This window comes from Solanum verrucosum, unplaced genomic scaffold (genome assembly GCF_900185275.1).
Source record: "Solanum verrucosum unplaced genomic scaffold, falcon-dt-bn FXZP01000136.1, whole genome shotgun sequence".
NCBI classification, from domain to species: Eukaryota; Viridiplantae; Streptophyta; class Magnoliopsida; order Solanales; family Solanaceae; genus Solanum; species Solanum verrucosum.
In genome coordinates this window covers 1602954-1619040 of record NW_026020145.1, presented here as the reverse complement: position 1 = coordinate 1619040, position 16087 = coordinate 1602954, and the positions used below count along the sequence as shown (strand labels likewise).

At 40.4% G+C, this 16087-nt stretch overlaps 1 protein-coding gene across 1 annotated transcript; it reads left to right on the top strand.

Annotated features, from left to right (window-relative positions):
• The first annotated feature begins 11584 nt into the window (after nucleotides 1–11584).
• LOC125828023 (uncharacterized) lies at nucleotides 11585–12543 on the top strand. Its single transcript, XM_049507328.1, has 2 exons — nucleotides 11585–11899; nucleotides 12151–12543. Exons 1-2 carry the CDS (start codon nucleotides 11585–11587, stop codon nucleotides 12541–12543), a joined length of 708 nt encoding a protein of 235 aa, XP_049363285.1.
• Nucleotides 12544–16087: the final 3544 nt, after the last annotated feature.

Here is a 16087-nt window from a genome sequence, read left to right as displayed (position 1 = left end):
TGCGTGATGACACTAAGCTTTGCAAGACCACACTAATCACCTAGTTGCACCGAACCCGAACACCAAAGTTTTAAATAAGGCAGTTGAGAGAGATTGGGGAATTTATGGGAAGAGTGGAGGTTGGAGAGGATAGGAAAATTAGGTTTTAAGGGGAGAGGAAAGGGAAGATTTAATGGGGAGTTATGGAGTGATTTAAGGGATTGGGAAGTTTAGAAACGGTTTGGTGGTAAATGGAAGGAAATGGGAATGGTTTAAAATTGGGGGATTTTAAATAGGATTGGTCCAGGTCGGGTCAGGTAGCATTTAGGGTTTTTGATCCACGAGACCCTATTTACGGTTCATGGGTTGATCTACGGTCCGTAGATGGGGACCGTAGATCAAACTTGTACTTAAAAATTCAGAAACCTTACCTAGGATCTACGGACACTATTGACAGTCCGTAGAATGAACCACGGACCATCGATGGGGTTCGTAGACCGCTGCACCAGACCTTTTTCTACAGAATCTGCTTTTCGCCCTTGCACATGTAGCAACCATTAGCACTTTCTTTTTACATTTTCTGGACACTTTCTTTTAGACACAGACCCTATGCTATGTCTAGCCAACACTAAAACAAAAATAAAACAACTATTTAAATGAGTACAGAGAAGCAACTAAACAAAGAAAACTACTAAACGAAAAACAAAAACCTATTGTTGGCTAGATTTTACATCTTGGGTTGCCTCCCAAGAAACGCTTGATTTAACGTCGCAGCGCGATGCATGCCTCTTGATTACTCAGACTTTATCAAGATGATAGGCCGCAACAACATCTTGCACACTTATTGCGTTTCCTAGATATATCTTGATCCTTTGCCCGTTAACCATGAACCTTGTTCCTTCACTGTTCTCAAGCTCGACCACTCCATGGGGGAGCACTTTTGTGAGCAAAAATGGCCCAGACCATTTGGATTTGAGTTTGCCCGAAAACAAGTGCAACCTAGAGTTGAATAGAAACAGAAGATCACCCACAACAATTTCTCGCTTTTCAATTCTTTGATCATGATATCTCTTTATCTTCTCCTTGTACAAGGCTGAACTTTCATAAGCTTTCAGGCGAAACTCATCAAGCATATTCAAGTCATTCATTCTTTGATTAGATGCGGCGCCTTAATCCAAATTTAGCTTCTTCATCGCCCACAAAGCCTTATGCTCTAGCTCTACCGGTAAAAGTCAAGACATCCCATATACAGTTGGTACAGAGACATACCTATGGGAGTCTTGTATGCATTGCGATAGGCCCATAGAGCATCATCAAGCTTTCTTGACCAATCCGTTCTATTAGCATTCACAGTCTTTGCCAAAATCTGTTTGATCTCTCTGTTGGACACTTCAACTTGCCCACTAGTCTGCGGATGGTAAGGAGTGGCTACATTGTGGCAGACACCATATTTCTCAAGTAGCGCCTTGAACAACTCATTACAAAAGTGGGAACCTCTATCACTGATGATCGCCCTCGATGTACCAAATCTGGGGAAGATATTCTTTTTCAAAAATGCGGTGACACTTTTACCTTCATTGTTGGGGAGCGCAGGTGCTTCCACCCACTTCAATACATAATCAACCGCAACAAGAATATACTTCATCCCATGTGAACTCACAAATGGACCCATAAAATCAATGCCCCATACATCAAACAACTCTATCACCAATATAGGATTCATAGGAAGCTCTTGCCTCTTTGAAATCCCTCATTCTCTTTGGCAACGATCACAAGACTTGGCGAAATCATGAGCATCTTGGTGGATGGTAGGCCATTAGTACCCACACTATAAAATCTTATGCGCAGTCCGAATACTACTATGATGCCCACCAACAAGCGATGAATGACATGCTTCAAGTACACTCAACATCTTAACATTGGGCACATAACGACGAATAATCCCATCAACACAACTACGATACAAATAAGGCTCATCCCAAAATAATTTCTTCACATCATGCATCAACTTTTTCCTTTGGTGAAAAGAAAAATCTGGGGGAACCAAATCGCTTGCCAAATAATTAGCAAAGTCTGCGAACCAAGGAATCAGATCATGAGAATCAGCCAATACCCGTTCATTTGGAAAAGCATCATTAATTTCAGCCCTATCACCAAGCTTTAGCATAGCCTCTTCCTCTAATCTGGACAAGTGATCGACAACTTGATTTTCGATCCCCTTTCTATCTTTTATCACAAAATCAAAATCTTGTAGCAACAATACCCATCTAATCAACCTCGGTTTTGCATCCTTCTTCGCCATCAAATACCTCAATGCAGAATGGTCAGTATGCACTATGACCTTAGTACCGAACATGTAGGATCAAAATTTCTTGAATGTGAAAACCACCACGAGAAGTTCTTGTTCTATCACAGTATAATTCTTTTGGGCCACATTTAGAGCTTTGCTAGCATAGTAAATAGGGGGAAGAATTTTCTCTCTCCTCTGTCCTAATACTACACCAAGCACCACTCCACTTGCATCACACATTACCTTAAAATCAACCTCACAATCAAGAACCACAAAATCTGCCGAAAAGATGAACGACTCCACTTTCACTAGCACATCATGGAGTACACAAATGGGCATTTTCACGATTCGATCGGCCATAAGTAACCGCATCGTAGTAGGCTTTTGATCCCCTAGACCCAACTTCTTATAAATAAACAATGGCATGAGGTTAATGCTAGCACCAAGATCACACAATGCCTTAGCAAATTGTAACAACCCTATAGTACACGGAATCGTGAAAGCACCGGGATCTTCCTTCTTCTGCACAAGAGACCTTGTAGCAATAGCGCTACAATGCTGCAATCTATCATCATCTTCAAAACTCACAGACCTTTTCTTTGTCACCATATCTTTCATAAACTTCGCATACCGAGGCATATGCTCTAAGGCTTCTATCAACGGAACGTTAATTGCTTCAACATAGTAATAAACCTGCGATATTTACCATCTTCAGTCTTCTTCACTAACCTCTGTGGAAAAGGTGGTGGGGGTCTAGGTATGGGGACCACTTTCTGAGATATCTCAGCTTCTTTCTCTGTCGAATTCTCAGACTCTTCTCTAAACTCTACCACATCATCTTCTTTTCTAATCTCAACATCCACCACAAACGGCATAGGTGGATCAATGGTTTACTTACCCCCTCGAGTAGTAACTGCCATACAATGACCATTATTCTTTGGATCTGGATGGTGTTCCTAGGAAGAGTGTCAGGTTGATGTGGGTTCACTGTAGTAGACAACTGAGTCATTTGTTGCTCTAGATATTTTATTAACACTGCATGGGCATCAACCTTTTGACCAATACCAGACAAGTCGTTTCTCATCTCCTTCACATTCTCATCAGTTGCATCAAACCTTATCATCATCTTTTGCATCATATCTTCAATACGCGCCATATTTGCCTCCAGCTTCCCTAGTACCAGATTCCCAATTTTGAGGGGGAACATAAGGTCCAACCAGATCGTTTCTGTTGCCATAGTTGTTCTGATTGTAGTTGTTGTCGCGATTGAAGTTCCCATCCCTCACATATTGACCCTCTCGATTATAATTGCCATAGTTCCGACCTTGGTTTCCTTGACCTTGGCGCCAAGAGTCCGTTTTGAATCCTTCGGCGTTTGGTCGAAAATCCCTCGTCTGATCATTCACCGCATAGGTATCCTCTTCATAGTAACACTCTTCAACTGGTGGTGGAGTTCTAGTCAAGTAGTTCACATCATTTACCTTTTCCGCACCTCCGCGCACATATTTTAATATCAACCCCAACTCGGTCCTCATCTGAGTCATCTCTTCACGAATCTCATCCGTAGACTGGTTGTTTGTAGCGTGAATGGTAAATGTGTTTCTCCTAGTATCTGACCTTCTAGTGCTCCATGTTTTATTATAGCGAGAGATCTTCTCCAATTTTTCTGCAATCTGTGCGTACATGCACTCACCATATGAACCTCCAGCAATAGTATCAAGTACTGCTTTATTGTTGTCGTCCTGACCTCGATAGAAATATTCTTTCAGTGACTTATCATCAATACGGTGATTCGGAACACCTCTTATGAACACAATAAATATGTCCCAAGAGCTACTCACAGACTCTCCAGGTAATGCCACAAAATTTTTGACCTTATGTTTGTGATTGAGCTTCTTGGACACTGTATAATATATTGCTAAGAACATATCCTTCAGTTGGTTCCATGTATAGATTGAGTTATAAGGAAGCTCAGTGAACCATACGGCAGCATCGCCTGTTAGTGATAGAGGGAACACTCGCAATCCGATGACATCCATATCCAAGTCTGGTCGACCTACACAGCTCTTGCAAACCACCCTTAACTTGGCTATGTGAGCATGTGGGTCCTCTGTTGGCAACCCCGAGAACAAGCCCCCGTTGTAAGCATCTGCATTAAGCTACTGGTCACTACAAATGTATGCCTCGGAGGCAAAGGGAGTAGGACAAGAGGTCCATCAGAGTCAGCAATATTGACGTTTCCCCTATAGTTGTCATGCAGTCGTGGGCCTGGTGGACCATGCACCCTCACTTCATCTCCCAATTGATTTTCAGCTAGAACCTGGTTGTCCCCACCAACTACCCTCGGAGGTTGCAACTCAACTTCATCACCTAGATTGCCTCTTATAGGATTAACTTGATCTCCTTGATTTTTTATTCTTCGCAAAGTTCGGTTCAACTCTGGATCGTAAGGAGTAAGTGGTTCACATTTGCTCCATGTACTTGGCATACACTAGAGTCAGAACCTGAGAAAGACAAAAAGAAATATAAAAAGTAAAATTATGAAATATTTTACCAAAGTTCAATAATGTAGTTAAAATTACTCTAAAAGCCAAAATTCTCTAGCAGCGGCTCCAAAATTTGATACGCTCAAATTACACCTCCTTAAAGAAGCATAAGCGATCGTTATGAAATAAAGAACCCAACTTGTAGGTTGGGGTCGATCCCACGAGGAGAATGGTTTAGACTAAACGTTAACCAACAATTATATTTGTTTAGTCAAATTACTTCCAGAAACACGTAATTAATTGGGGGGGGGGGGGATTTTGTGAAACAATTGCAAGAATTTAGTAAGTAATCAGCAAACAAAAGTCAACTTTGGTTGTTATCAAGATGAGAGAATTAACTAGGGTATCCGTGTTCCCCACAACCTCATAACGCAGTAATCCTAGTAATAGCAATCCTTTCCTAGTGTACTACATGCAGAGTGATAAGCTAGGTATCTCTAAATCTTTTGTCCGGCATCTAGAGAATTTCACCTCGCACCTTGGTCCGGCTATGTGTGTATGATTTACTACCCCTTACCTTTACCTCATATTAGACATCACATCGATGTTTGACTTAGTTATTACTTTGCACCAATCGACACTAGACTATTAGATAGTATCACACTAAATCTATGTTGATAATTCTTTTCTTGTTGATTACCTCCTTGGTCCGGCAAGTAGCAACAAGGCGAGTTCTAACGTTGTGCACCGTTAAAAAGACTTTTAAACGAAAGAATTATCAATGCATGCAAAACACTATTTTAGAATTGCTTATTTACTATTAATACTTTGTTAATCACTCATGGCTCCCACAATCTAGTTGTGGAGTTTAGTTACCCATAATCATATGAACACAGTTCATTGTTTTAGATGAAAGAATTATGAACTTACGTAATTGAGAATAACAAACCTGGAATTTCAACTTGAATTTCAATACCAAAATCTTCAAAACCAACTTAGGAAATCAAGAATTGCTAGGTTTGCAACAATAAAAATCCCAAGTCACAAAATAGAACTAAAGTAATAAAGTCTAACCCCCAAAATCGAGGTTTACATACCCTATTTATAGAAAATATGTCCTAAATTAAAAGGAAAACAAAATAAGGAAAGTTTGTTCAGGCACGCGTCTTCATTCCACAAGACTGATTCATGGACCGTCAATGGATCTACGGTCCGTGAATCCCTTCCATCAGCCAGGACTTAGAAAATATTTCAGCTTCCAAAAATCAACTTCTCTGAAACAAACGACGGAACTCCAATACGGACCATAGATCGATCTACGGTCTGTCAATCCCTCTCCGTAGCTCCACACTTAGAATCTTCAAAAATCAGGTACTGGAACCCTCGCAATATGATTATATGGATCAGTTGTACGGTCTGTAGATCAATCTACGGATCGTCAATGAGTGTCGTGGTTCCACACTTGGTCAGATTTCCCTGATTTGCCTTTCATGCCTTGCCTTCTGATCTACATTCACCATCTATGGAGCGTCAATGGACCTACGATCCGTAGATCCCTTTTTTTGCATTTCTTCCAGTTGTCGCTTTACTTCCGCGCCTAAATATCTTTCATGCAAAACATGATAAAAACACATAAAAACCAATATAAAAAGGCCCTAGACACACATAACTCTTAAGTGAAACGTATTAAAAATATTGTAAACTCACGGTATATCAGCAATGTGAGAAAAGTGGATCGCCTAATGAGCATGGGATCGCCCAATCTGGAAGTACACCAGGCATAGGGCTATCAAATGATGGGCGAAGTCGTAGGTAAAAAATTATGTACCGAGTGGAAAAGGCGAACAGAAGGAACATCGTTGAATTTTACATTGTTGTGTGATTAAATGGAAGTTTAAAGGGTGAATTAAGGTTCTGATCAACGATTTGCCGAACCAAAAAACAAACTTGAGCGGGAACGCCAAATAAAGATCAAATATCTTAAACTTGAAAAGAGAAAAAGGTGATCTGAACTCTAATTGGTGATTCAATGTCACGACCCAAGGTACCCCTTAAGCGTAACATGGCCTATAGGACCCCTAGAGGCCCCATACAAGCCACTTAGCATTCATAACATAAGAAATAGAATAACAGAGATAAAGAACAACGTTTCAAGTTCCAAAAGTTTTATAAAAGTGAAGCGAATGTCTAAACACTTGTCTCATTAGCCATCTAGTACATAAGAATGAAATTGGGCCTCACCCATACATCATGTTCAAAACTGAAAGTAATTAAGAAAATTGAAAACAATGAAAATCCGTCCTCGAAGCATGAGGACTCACCAAATCTTGAAATCTCTTAAATTAGCATCTAGCCACGGAAATGAGAACCCTGACTATCGGACCCAACATTTGGGGATAATGTAGGCAAGAGTATACTTAGTACAAACATGTACCAAGTATGATAGTGATGCATAAAATATTTGATAACATGATTAAAAGGGGACATTTCATAACATGCAATGACCAAGCTAAAACATGATAAAACAGTTCAGAAGACATAAGTCATAAAACATGGTCAATGTAAGCTAACATCTTTAAAACATTTGAACACATGTGAGATACTTCTTGAAGTAACCTTAGTTCATTATTATTGTGGGATGTAGCCTAAATCGACATAGATACCATGTGAGCTATAACATGTCCCCTAGTGTCTCCCACACCGAAAAAGGTTGTCCTACTTGTCAACGTAAGGACCATAAACTTCTAGCTTAGGTGGATCAACTAGATAATGTTTATCTAGAAAATCATCCTATCGGGGCAAATATGTAAGGGATAAGGAGATTGCTTCTAAAACCTCGCCTCTACTCACGGGAGAGCTTCCATCTCAATACCCTCTCAGTGCTACGCATAAATCACAGGGAATAGTCATTTTTTTACTTGTTCTAATTATCCATGGAAGGGCACGTCATCTTGCCAATCCAAGCTAGGTCATAAGTAAATCATGGAAAGGTATCATTCAATAACTAATCCAAGCTAGGTTTCATTAGGATAGCTCCTTATCTTTGATTTATATAGGTGAGAAGACCTTTCAACCTTAAAATCCTTACTATGGGAGAAAACATTTCACAATCATACTCTTATGTGTTTATGAGAAAAATCCTTTCAACAACACAACAAAAACATTATCATTGATACTTCACTCTCAAAGCATCCTTAAAACATTTACATAAATCCTATAATAACATGCTTAATTTCATAAACTCTTCATTCATAATCCAAAACCCACATCCTATCATCAAAATTTGGAAAACATGAGAATTACATGGGTTCATGGGGAATCATCATAAAACCATATAATTTCATTAATTCATGCATAAGAGATCATAATTCCATCAATTAAATCAATAATCAAGAGAACCCATAAAATAGAAGAAAAACCTAACTCAATTGGAGAATTCTAGCTTTGAAAATAGGAGAATTTAGGAACTCCATGAATGGAAGGAATCCATGGATGAAAACTATCACACCTCAATTCCAAAAGCTTGCCTTCAATAGTGGAATCAGATACTTTCCTTGAAACACTAGGTTGAACCCTTCTTCTTCAAGTTTCTAGAGAGAGAAATATTTTGGAGAGGATGAACTTGATCTTCTTTGGTAAATTTAAGATAATGATTTGAATGGGTTGAATTTGGGGTTCAAAATACTTATATAGGGGTCCTAGGTATGGGTAAAACGACATAGTATCAAAATAAAATAATTAGGAAACGACCTAACTGACCCTGGCTTACAGCTGATGTGAACCTCTAGAAGGAGGCCCACACAAGCCGTCTCAGGGTCCACGATCTGTATATGCAGTCATGACCCTGGACCAGATGCTTGGGGATACTGCCTCCCCTTCTGTAACACTCCGTAAAATAGTAGGTTAAACTAGAGCCTAAATGTAAGGGTAAAAATCATAAAATGACTCCCCGTAGATTGGAAAACCTTCTAGAGTTGAAATGAGGGTTATAAGGGTCAAGGCCAATGGGCAACTGCCAAGGCAAAGGGGCCAAGCCAAGGCTGCCCCCAGCTTGAGCACATCGCCTCACCCTTCACGAGTGGGACCATGGATCGCGGTCCTCACCATGGCTCGTGAAGGGGCTCGTAAATCTTCCTTGGCCATGGAAAAATGGCAACCAAAAATCCTAGCCACTGCCTCAACTTCACAGAAGGGACCACGGCTCGTGGTCTTGACCACGACTCATGGAGCCCTTCGTGAAGATGAGTTAGGCATGGTGGCCAGAGGCACAAGTAGCCTAGCTACTGCCTCAACTTCACGGAAGGGACCACGACTGTGGTCTTGACCACGGCTCATGTAGCCCTTCGTAAAGGTGATTTAGGCTAATGAGCTTGTGGAACCAATTGCAAAGCTACTGGCCCAACTTCACGAGCAAGACCACGGGTTGTGGTCCTCACCACGGCTCGTGAAGGTGGCTCGTGACACCTGGGCATGTTCATTAAATGAGGGCTAGTTAAGTCATTTCCTATTTTAGTCCAACTAAAGTGTGCTCGTTTTGGATATTTTTAGGTGTACTATATAAGTCATTTTAAGTCCAAATTCACCCAAAACAAGTCATTATACTCAAACACCCAAATCAAAAAAAAAATCTCCTCCTCTCAATATTTCTCTCTCTAAACTCAAGGAAGAAGAAAGGTGCCATTGGAGATAGGGTTTAGAGAATTCAAGGGTCCTTCCTCAAATTTCTTGGAGATTCTAAAGCAAGGTATGGTGGATTTTCATCTATGGGTAGTTTCCACCCATAGAGTCCCTTCAAAACTAAATTTCAATATTTCAATTTCCCCAAAAATCTAGGGTTTCAATCTATGTCGTGGGTCTTCTTCCAAAACAGTTTCAATTGTTTTATGCTTGGTTATGAGGAATTATGGTTGGATTGATGGAGTATTGTTGAATTATGATAAAATCTCCTCATGGACCCATGATTCCCCCATATTGATAAATTATGAATTGATGATGTGGGTTGGTTGATATTAGAAGTATGTCAATTGATTATTGTAAGACTCCAAAAAAAGGTAGGTTAAACTAGAGCCTAAACATAAGGTTAAAAATCATAAAATGACTCTGTTAATATTAGAAGTCCTTCTGGAGTTGAAAGGGAGTTTATTTAAGTCAAGGCAAAGGGGCAAGTGCCAAGGCAAAGGGGACAAGCCAAGGCCAAAGTCAAAGGCTGCCCCTAGCTAGGAGCAGACTACCCCACCTTCACGAGTGGGACCACAGATTATGGTCCACTCCACGGCTTGTGAAGCTTCCTTGGCCATGGAAAAATGGCCACCCTTTGGCCTAGCTACTGCCTTAACTTCACGATAGGGACCACGGCTCATGGAGCCCTTCGTGAAGAAGACTTAAGCAAAGTATTTAAGAGCCCCAAGTGGCAAGCTCACTGCCTAAGTACCACAGCTCGTGGTCTTGACCACGACTCGTGGAGACTCTTATGGTAATGCCTTGGGCTTATGAGTCTAAGGCACCAAGTGCCAAGCCACTGTCCAACCTTCACGAGGAGGACCACTGGTCGTGGTCCTCACCATAACACATGAAGGAGCTCGTGAGCCTGGACGGGATTCCTCAGTGAGGGTCAATTAAGTCAATTCCTAATTAAGCCTAACTTAAGTGAGGTCATTTTGGGTATTTTACTATATAAGTCATTTTAAGTTCAAATTCACCCAAAATAAGTCATTATACTCAAACACCCAATTGAGATCAAAAACTTCCTCATCTCTCAATATTTCTCTCTCTAAACACAAAGAAGAAGAAATGATTCATTGAAGCTAGGGCTTGTGGATTCCAAGGGTTCTTCCCCAAACTTCTTGGAGTTTTTAGTCAGGGTATGGATGCTTTTCGTCTTTGGGAATCTATCACCCAAAGAGCCCCTTCAAACTATGTTTTCAAGATTCCAAATTCCCTAATTTTAGGGTTTTCAATCTATGACATGGGTTTACTTCTAAAACGTTTTCAATTGTTTATCTATGGTTGATTATGGTTGGTTATGATGAATTATGGTTTTATTAATGGAGTATTGATGTTTTATGATGAAAATTCCCCATAAACCCATGTTTCCCCCATATTGATGAATCATGAATTGGTGATGTGGGTTGGTTGATATTATAAGTATGTCAATTAAATGTGTTTATGTTGATTAAGCTATTGAATTATGAAATTCCCCCCTATCTTGTGTAGTAATTGAATATGATGGGGGTTGATTGTGATTCAATACCCTTGAAGGGCATAATATTAGGGTTTGTACATCTTTAAGAGAATTTGTGTATGAGCTTATGATTCATTTAGAAGGTGAAGATGTTATGATTATTGTGTAATTATGGTATTGTTGTAAGATTATTCTCCCCTACCCTTACACATGATTATGTATGATATATCTTTGAATATGATGATGTTGTTGTGTTAATTGTAAGGCAATCCTTATGAATACACTATGAATAAGATGTGAAAGGTTTACTCACATGTTGATGATTTTAAGGTTGAAAGGACATTCTCACCTAATCAATCTATGAGCTAATTATGATGTTATGATGGTTTGAGTGTCTATTGCATTCTTTCATGAACATGAATTTAAGCAAAGACCTAATATGACTTTGAAGGGAATTATGCTTAGCACCAAGGGGATATGAAAGTGAGAGTTTTAACTCTATGAAGTCCTTTTCATAACCCTTCTCTTGTGTATATAGGATACGAATACAAGAAGGGAGAATGCAAGAAGGATGGAAGAGGAGATCATGAATGAAGGAGTTCCTCCCAAGGTCCTCAAGAGCCTCAAGCTCCTAATGATGTGGGGGCTATGACAAATGTGGAAATAAGGATGGATCTCCAAACATTGACTCGTGCTTTAACGGCTCAAGTCACTAGGGATGCTAGAGTTCAAGTGAACCCTAGTGCAAGTACAACCGCTTCAAGGATAACGAATTTCACAAGAATGAATCCCCCTATGTTCTATGGCTCCAAGATGGAGGAAGACCCACAAGGGTTTATTGATGAAGTGTTTAAGGTGCTTGATGCTATAGGAGTGTCTCTCCAAGAGAAGGTGGAACTAGCCGCCTATCAATCGAAGAATGTGGCTCAAGTTTGGTATGAGCAATGGAAGGATGAGAGACCCGTAAGAGTGGGCCCGGTAGATTGGGGAGTGTTCAAGTCGGCCTTTCTTGATAGGTTCTTTCCTTAGAGTTAAGGGAACGAAAGATGCAAGAATTCATCAACCTACACCAAGGAGGTATGACTGTGAAGGAATATGGTCTTAAGTTCACCCAATTGTCTAAATATGCTCCAACCTTGGTGGCAGACTCTAGGGCCAAGATGAACAAATTTGTTATGGGGATATCCAACTTGGTAGTCAATGAATGTCGTTAGGCAATGCTCATCCCAAGTATGAATATTTCACGTCCTATGGTTCATGCCAAACAAATTGAGGAACAAAAGCTCAAGCAAGTGAATAGACAAGTGAAGAGGGCAAGGACCGATGATCGAAATTCTTCCAAAGGTAAATTTGAGAGTCAAGGTAAACCAAGGTTCAAGAGAAGGTTCTCCAACCAAGGTTCCTCTAATGCTCCAAGGGTCAACAAATATAGGGTGCCTAACCCTAAGCTTCAAGGAGGCAATAGTGGTGGATCTTCAATGACAAGGCCTACTTGTGCCAAGTGTGGCAAGAAACATGAGGGGAAGTGCCTTGTTGGCACGGATGGTTGTTTTCATCGTGGGAAGAGTGGTCATATGATAAGAGATTGTCCCATGCTTAAAGTTTAAGGGAGAGAGGGCAAGCAAGTCCCTCCTAGTGGCTCATATTCCGATGCTCCCAAGAAGAATCGATTCTATGCTCTCAAATCTCGAGTGACCAAGAGAGTTCCCCGGATGTGGTAACAGGTATGTTGCAAGTATTTTCCATTGATGTTTATGCATTGTTAGACCCCGGTGCCACTTTATCATTTGTTACACCTTTTGCGGCAATGAAATTTGAAGTACTCCCCGATGTGTTAGAAGAACCTTTTTCAGTTTCTACCGCGGTTGGTAACTCGGTTGTGGCTAAAAGAGTCTATAGGAGTTGTCTTATTCCTTTGTCTCATAAGGTCACTTTGGTTGATTTGATAGAATTAGACATGTTTGATTTTGATGTCATTTTGGGGATGGATTGATTGCATGCATGTTAGGCCTCTATTGATTGTAGGACTCGGGTAGTAAAGTTTCAATTTCCAAATGAGTCCATTTTAGAGTGGAAAGGGGGAAATTTGATCCCTAGAGGTCAATTCATTTCATGTCTAAAAACTAGGAAAATGATCTCAAAGGGGTGCATTTATCATATTGTAAGGGTAATGGATGTTGAGTCTGAGACTCCTTCTTTAGATTCGGTCCCCGTGGTGAGTGAGTTTTCGGAAGTCTTTCCCGATGACTTGCCCGGCATTCCTCCCGAACGGGAAATAGACTTAGAGGAGCATGCCTTAGGGAGGACACTGTCCACTCCACCACGGGCACCACCGTGAGTCATGGTACCCTTCACGAGGCGTCTAAGAGCACATGGGAAGGGAGCCCGTCCAAGCCAACCTGTATTCCCCCACGAGCACCACAATGAGTCATGGTGACCTTCACGACCTGTGAAGGGTCCCATGAAGGGTGCCATGGTTGAATGGAGGGTTGGTGACCTCCCACTTGACTCTCTTTTCTAGGTTTCTTGATTACATGGTGTTACATTATCTCTCCCTTTGGAACATTCGTCCTCGAATGGAATCCTTGACATCATACAGATGTAATGAACTCAAATCTAGCAGCTCATCATGCATGAAATCACATAAATGCACATATCAAAGGAGACATCAACTCCAAGCTAAAGAATGTTCAAAACATCATATCATGAAGTCTATATGCAACTCATACTCAAATGCATATAAACATGTAGAAATCAATCAAGTTGACTCATTTTCTCAAGACTTAAGCTTTTTCATGAACATGCATAAATGAGGAATTCATGGGAAAATCTAAGACATATGACACCAAAAGAGTAAACCATGAGGAACTAATTACCTCTAGTTAGAGTAGGGGTAGAAGGAAAGATATGAGGATATCGGGACATCATATCGGCCTCTGCCTCCCAAGTAGCACCCTCAACTAACTGATTCCTCCATAACACTTTCAGGGAAGAGACTTCTTTTTTTCTCAACTTCTTGACTTGCCAGTCTAAAATCTCAACCGGGACTTCCTCATAAGAATGATTCTCCTTAACTCCCTAACCATCTAATGGGACTATAGTTGTCGAATCACCAACACATTTCTTCAACAAGGAGACATAGAAAACTGGATGCACCGATGCCAATTCATTAGGCAATTCAAGCTCATAAGCAACCTTACCAATACGCCTCAAAATCTGATATGGGCCTACATATTAGGGATTAAGCTTCCCCTTCTTGAAAAACCTCATTACACCCTTCATGGGTGAGATTTTTAAATAGACCCAATCGTGGATGTCAAACTTAAGATCTCTTTTTCTTACATCGGCATATGACTTTTGCTGACTTTGGGTCGTTTTCAACCATTCCCTAATAAGTCGAACTTTCTTTATAGCCTCATGTACCAACTCAGGACCTATTAAAGCAACTTCGCCCTCCTCAAACCAACCTATAGGAGATCTACACCTCCTACCATACAATGCCTCAAATGGAGCCATACCAATACTTGAGTGATAACTATTGTTATATGCAAACTCAATCAAAGGGAAGTGATCATCCCAATTACCCTTGAAATCAATCACACAAGCTCTCAACATATCTTCAAAAATTTGGATAGTACGCTATGCTTTCCCATCGGGTTGGGGATGAAAGGATATACTAAGCTTGACACGAGTACCAAGACCCTTTTGAAAAGATTTTCAAAACTACGAAGTGAATTGGGTACCACAATCGGAGATAATGGATAAAGACACTCCATGCAACTTTACCATTTCCCTTAAATACAACTTGGCATAGTCCTCCACCAAATAGGAAATCTTGTTGGGAATAAAATGAGATGACTTTGTCATCCGATCTACTATAACCCAAATAGAGCCATGTTGTTGTCGGGTGTGAGGCAAACCAACAATGAAGTCCATATTCAAATCTTCCCGCTTCCAAGTAGGAATGCTAATGTCTTGGGACAAACCTCCCGATTTCTGATGTTCAACATTCACTTGTTGATAATTAGGACACTTAGCCACAGATACCGCAATATCCTTCTTCATCCCATTTCCACCAATAGATCTCCCGCAAATCATGGTACATCTTGGTGGCTCCCGTGTGAATGGAATACCGAGAACTATGGGCTTCTGACAAGATCAGTTCCCTTAAGTCATCATCATTGGGAACACAAAAATGACCTTGGTATCTAAGTACACCATTTCCCCCTTGGGAGAAAGCCTCTACAGACTTTTTAAGCACCGCTTCCTTCAATTTAACCAAAGTTGGATCAAGACTTTGCTTGGCTTTCACATCCGCCACAAAAGATGATTCTGAACTATTGTTGACCATAACACCACCTTTGGTAGAGTCCACTAACTGAACATCCAACAGGGCCAATATATGAACATCTAGGACCAACTCCTTCTTATCTTCTTCATTATGAGCAATCCTACCCATAAATAACCAACTAAGAGCATCCGCCACCACATTCTCTTTAGCGGGATGATAGAGAACATTCATGTCATAATCTTTCAATAACTCAAGACACCTTCTTTGGCAAAGATTTAGATCCTTTTGATTAATCACATATTGTAAGCTCTTATGGTTGGTGAAAACATCGACATGAACACCATACAAATAGTGCCTCCAAATCTTTAAGGTAAAAACAACTACCGCTAGTTCAAGGTCATGGGCAGGATAATTATTTTCATGAACCTTAAGTTACCTTGAATCATAGGCAATAATTTTCCCATTTTTCATAAGTACACATCCTAGCCCAATTCTCGAGGCATTACAATAAACAACAAACCACTAGTCCCTTTCGGTAAGGTCAACACTGGAGCGGAAGTAAGTCTATCCTTCAATTCTTAAAAGCTCCACTATAACAAAAACAACTTTTAGCAGAAATAAATAGACACAATAATAAAGAGTGCTAAAGTCTTTACCGGCATTAGTTAAGTGCCACTAGATCCAATGTCGCTAAAGCCCTTAGAGACATATACAAAGAGTGCTAATTGCCGCTAAAAATACATATTTAGCGGCAATTGCTAATTAATTGCCTCTAATAGTCATTTTTAATGTAGTGCTCTTCCCACATGATTTGGACCATATGAACTTAGCCTTCTTTTAAGTCAATGTTGTCAATGGAT

Bases quoted from the DNA above. Each gene is read 5' to 3' on its own strand.
- LOC125828023 (XM_049507328.1), top strand. From the start codon at position 11,585: ATGACAAATGTGGAAATAAGGATGGATCTCCAAACATTGACTCGTGCT. The intron at 11,900-12,150 runs GTAAGAGTGGGC...GAATGTCGTTAG, and splicing joins AATGGAAGGATGAGAGACCC to GCAATGCTCATCCCAAGTAT.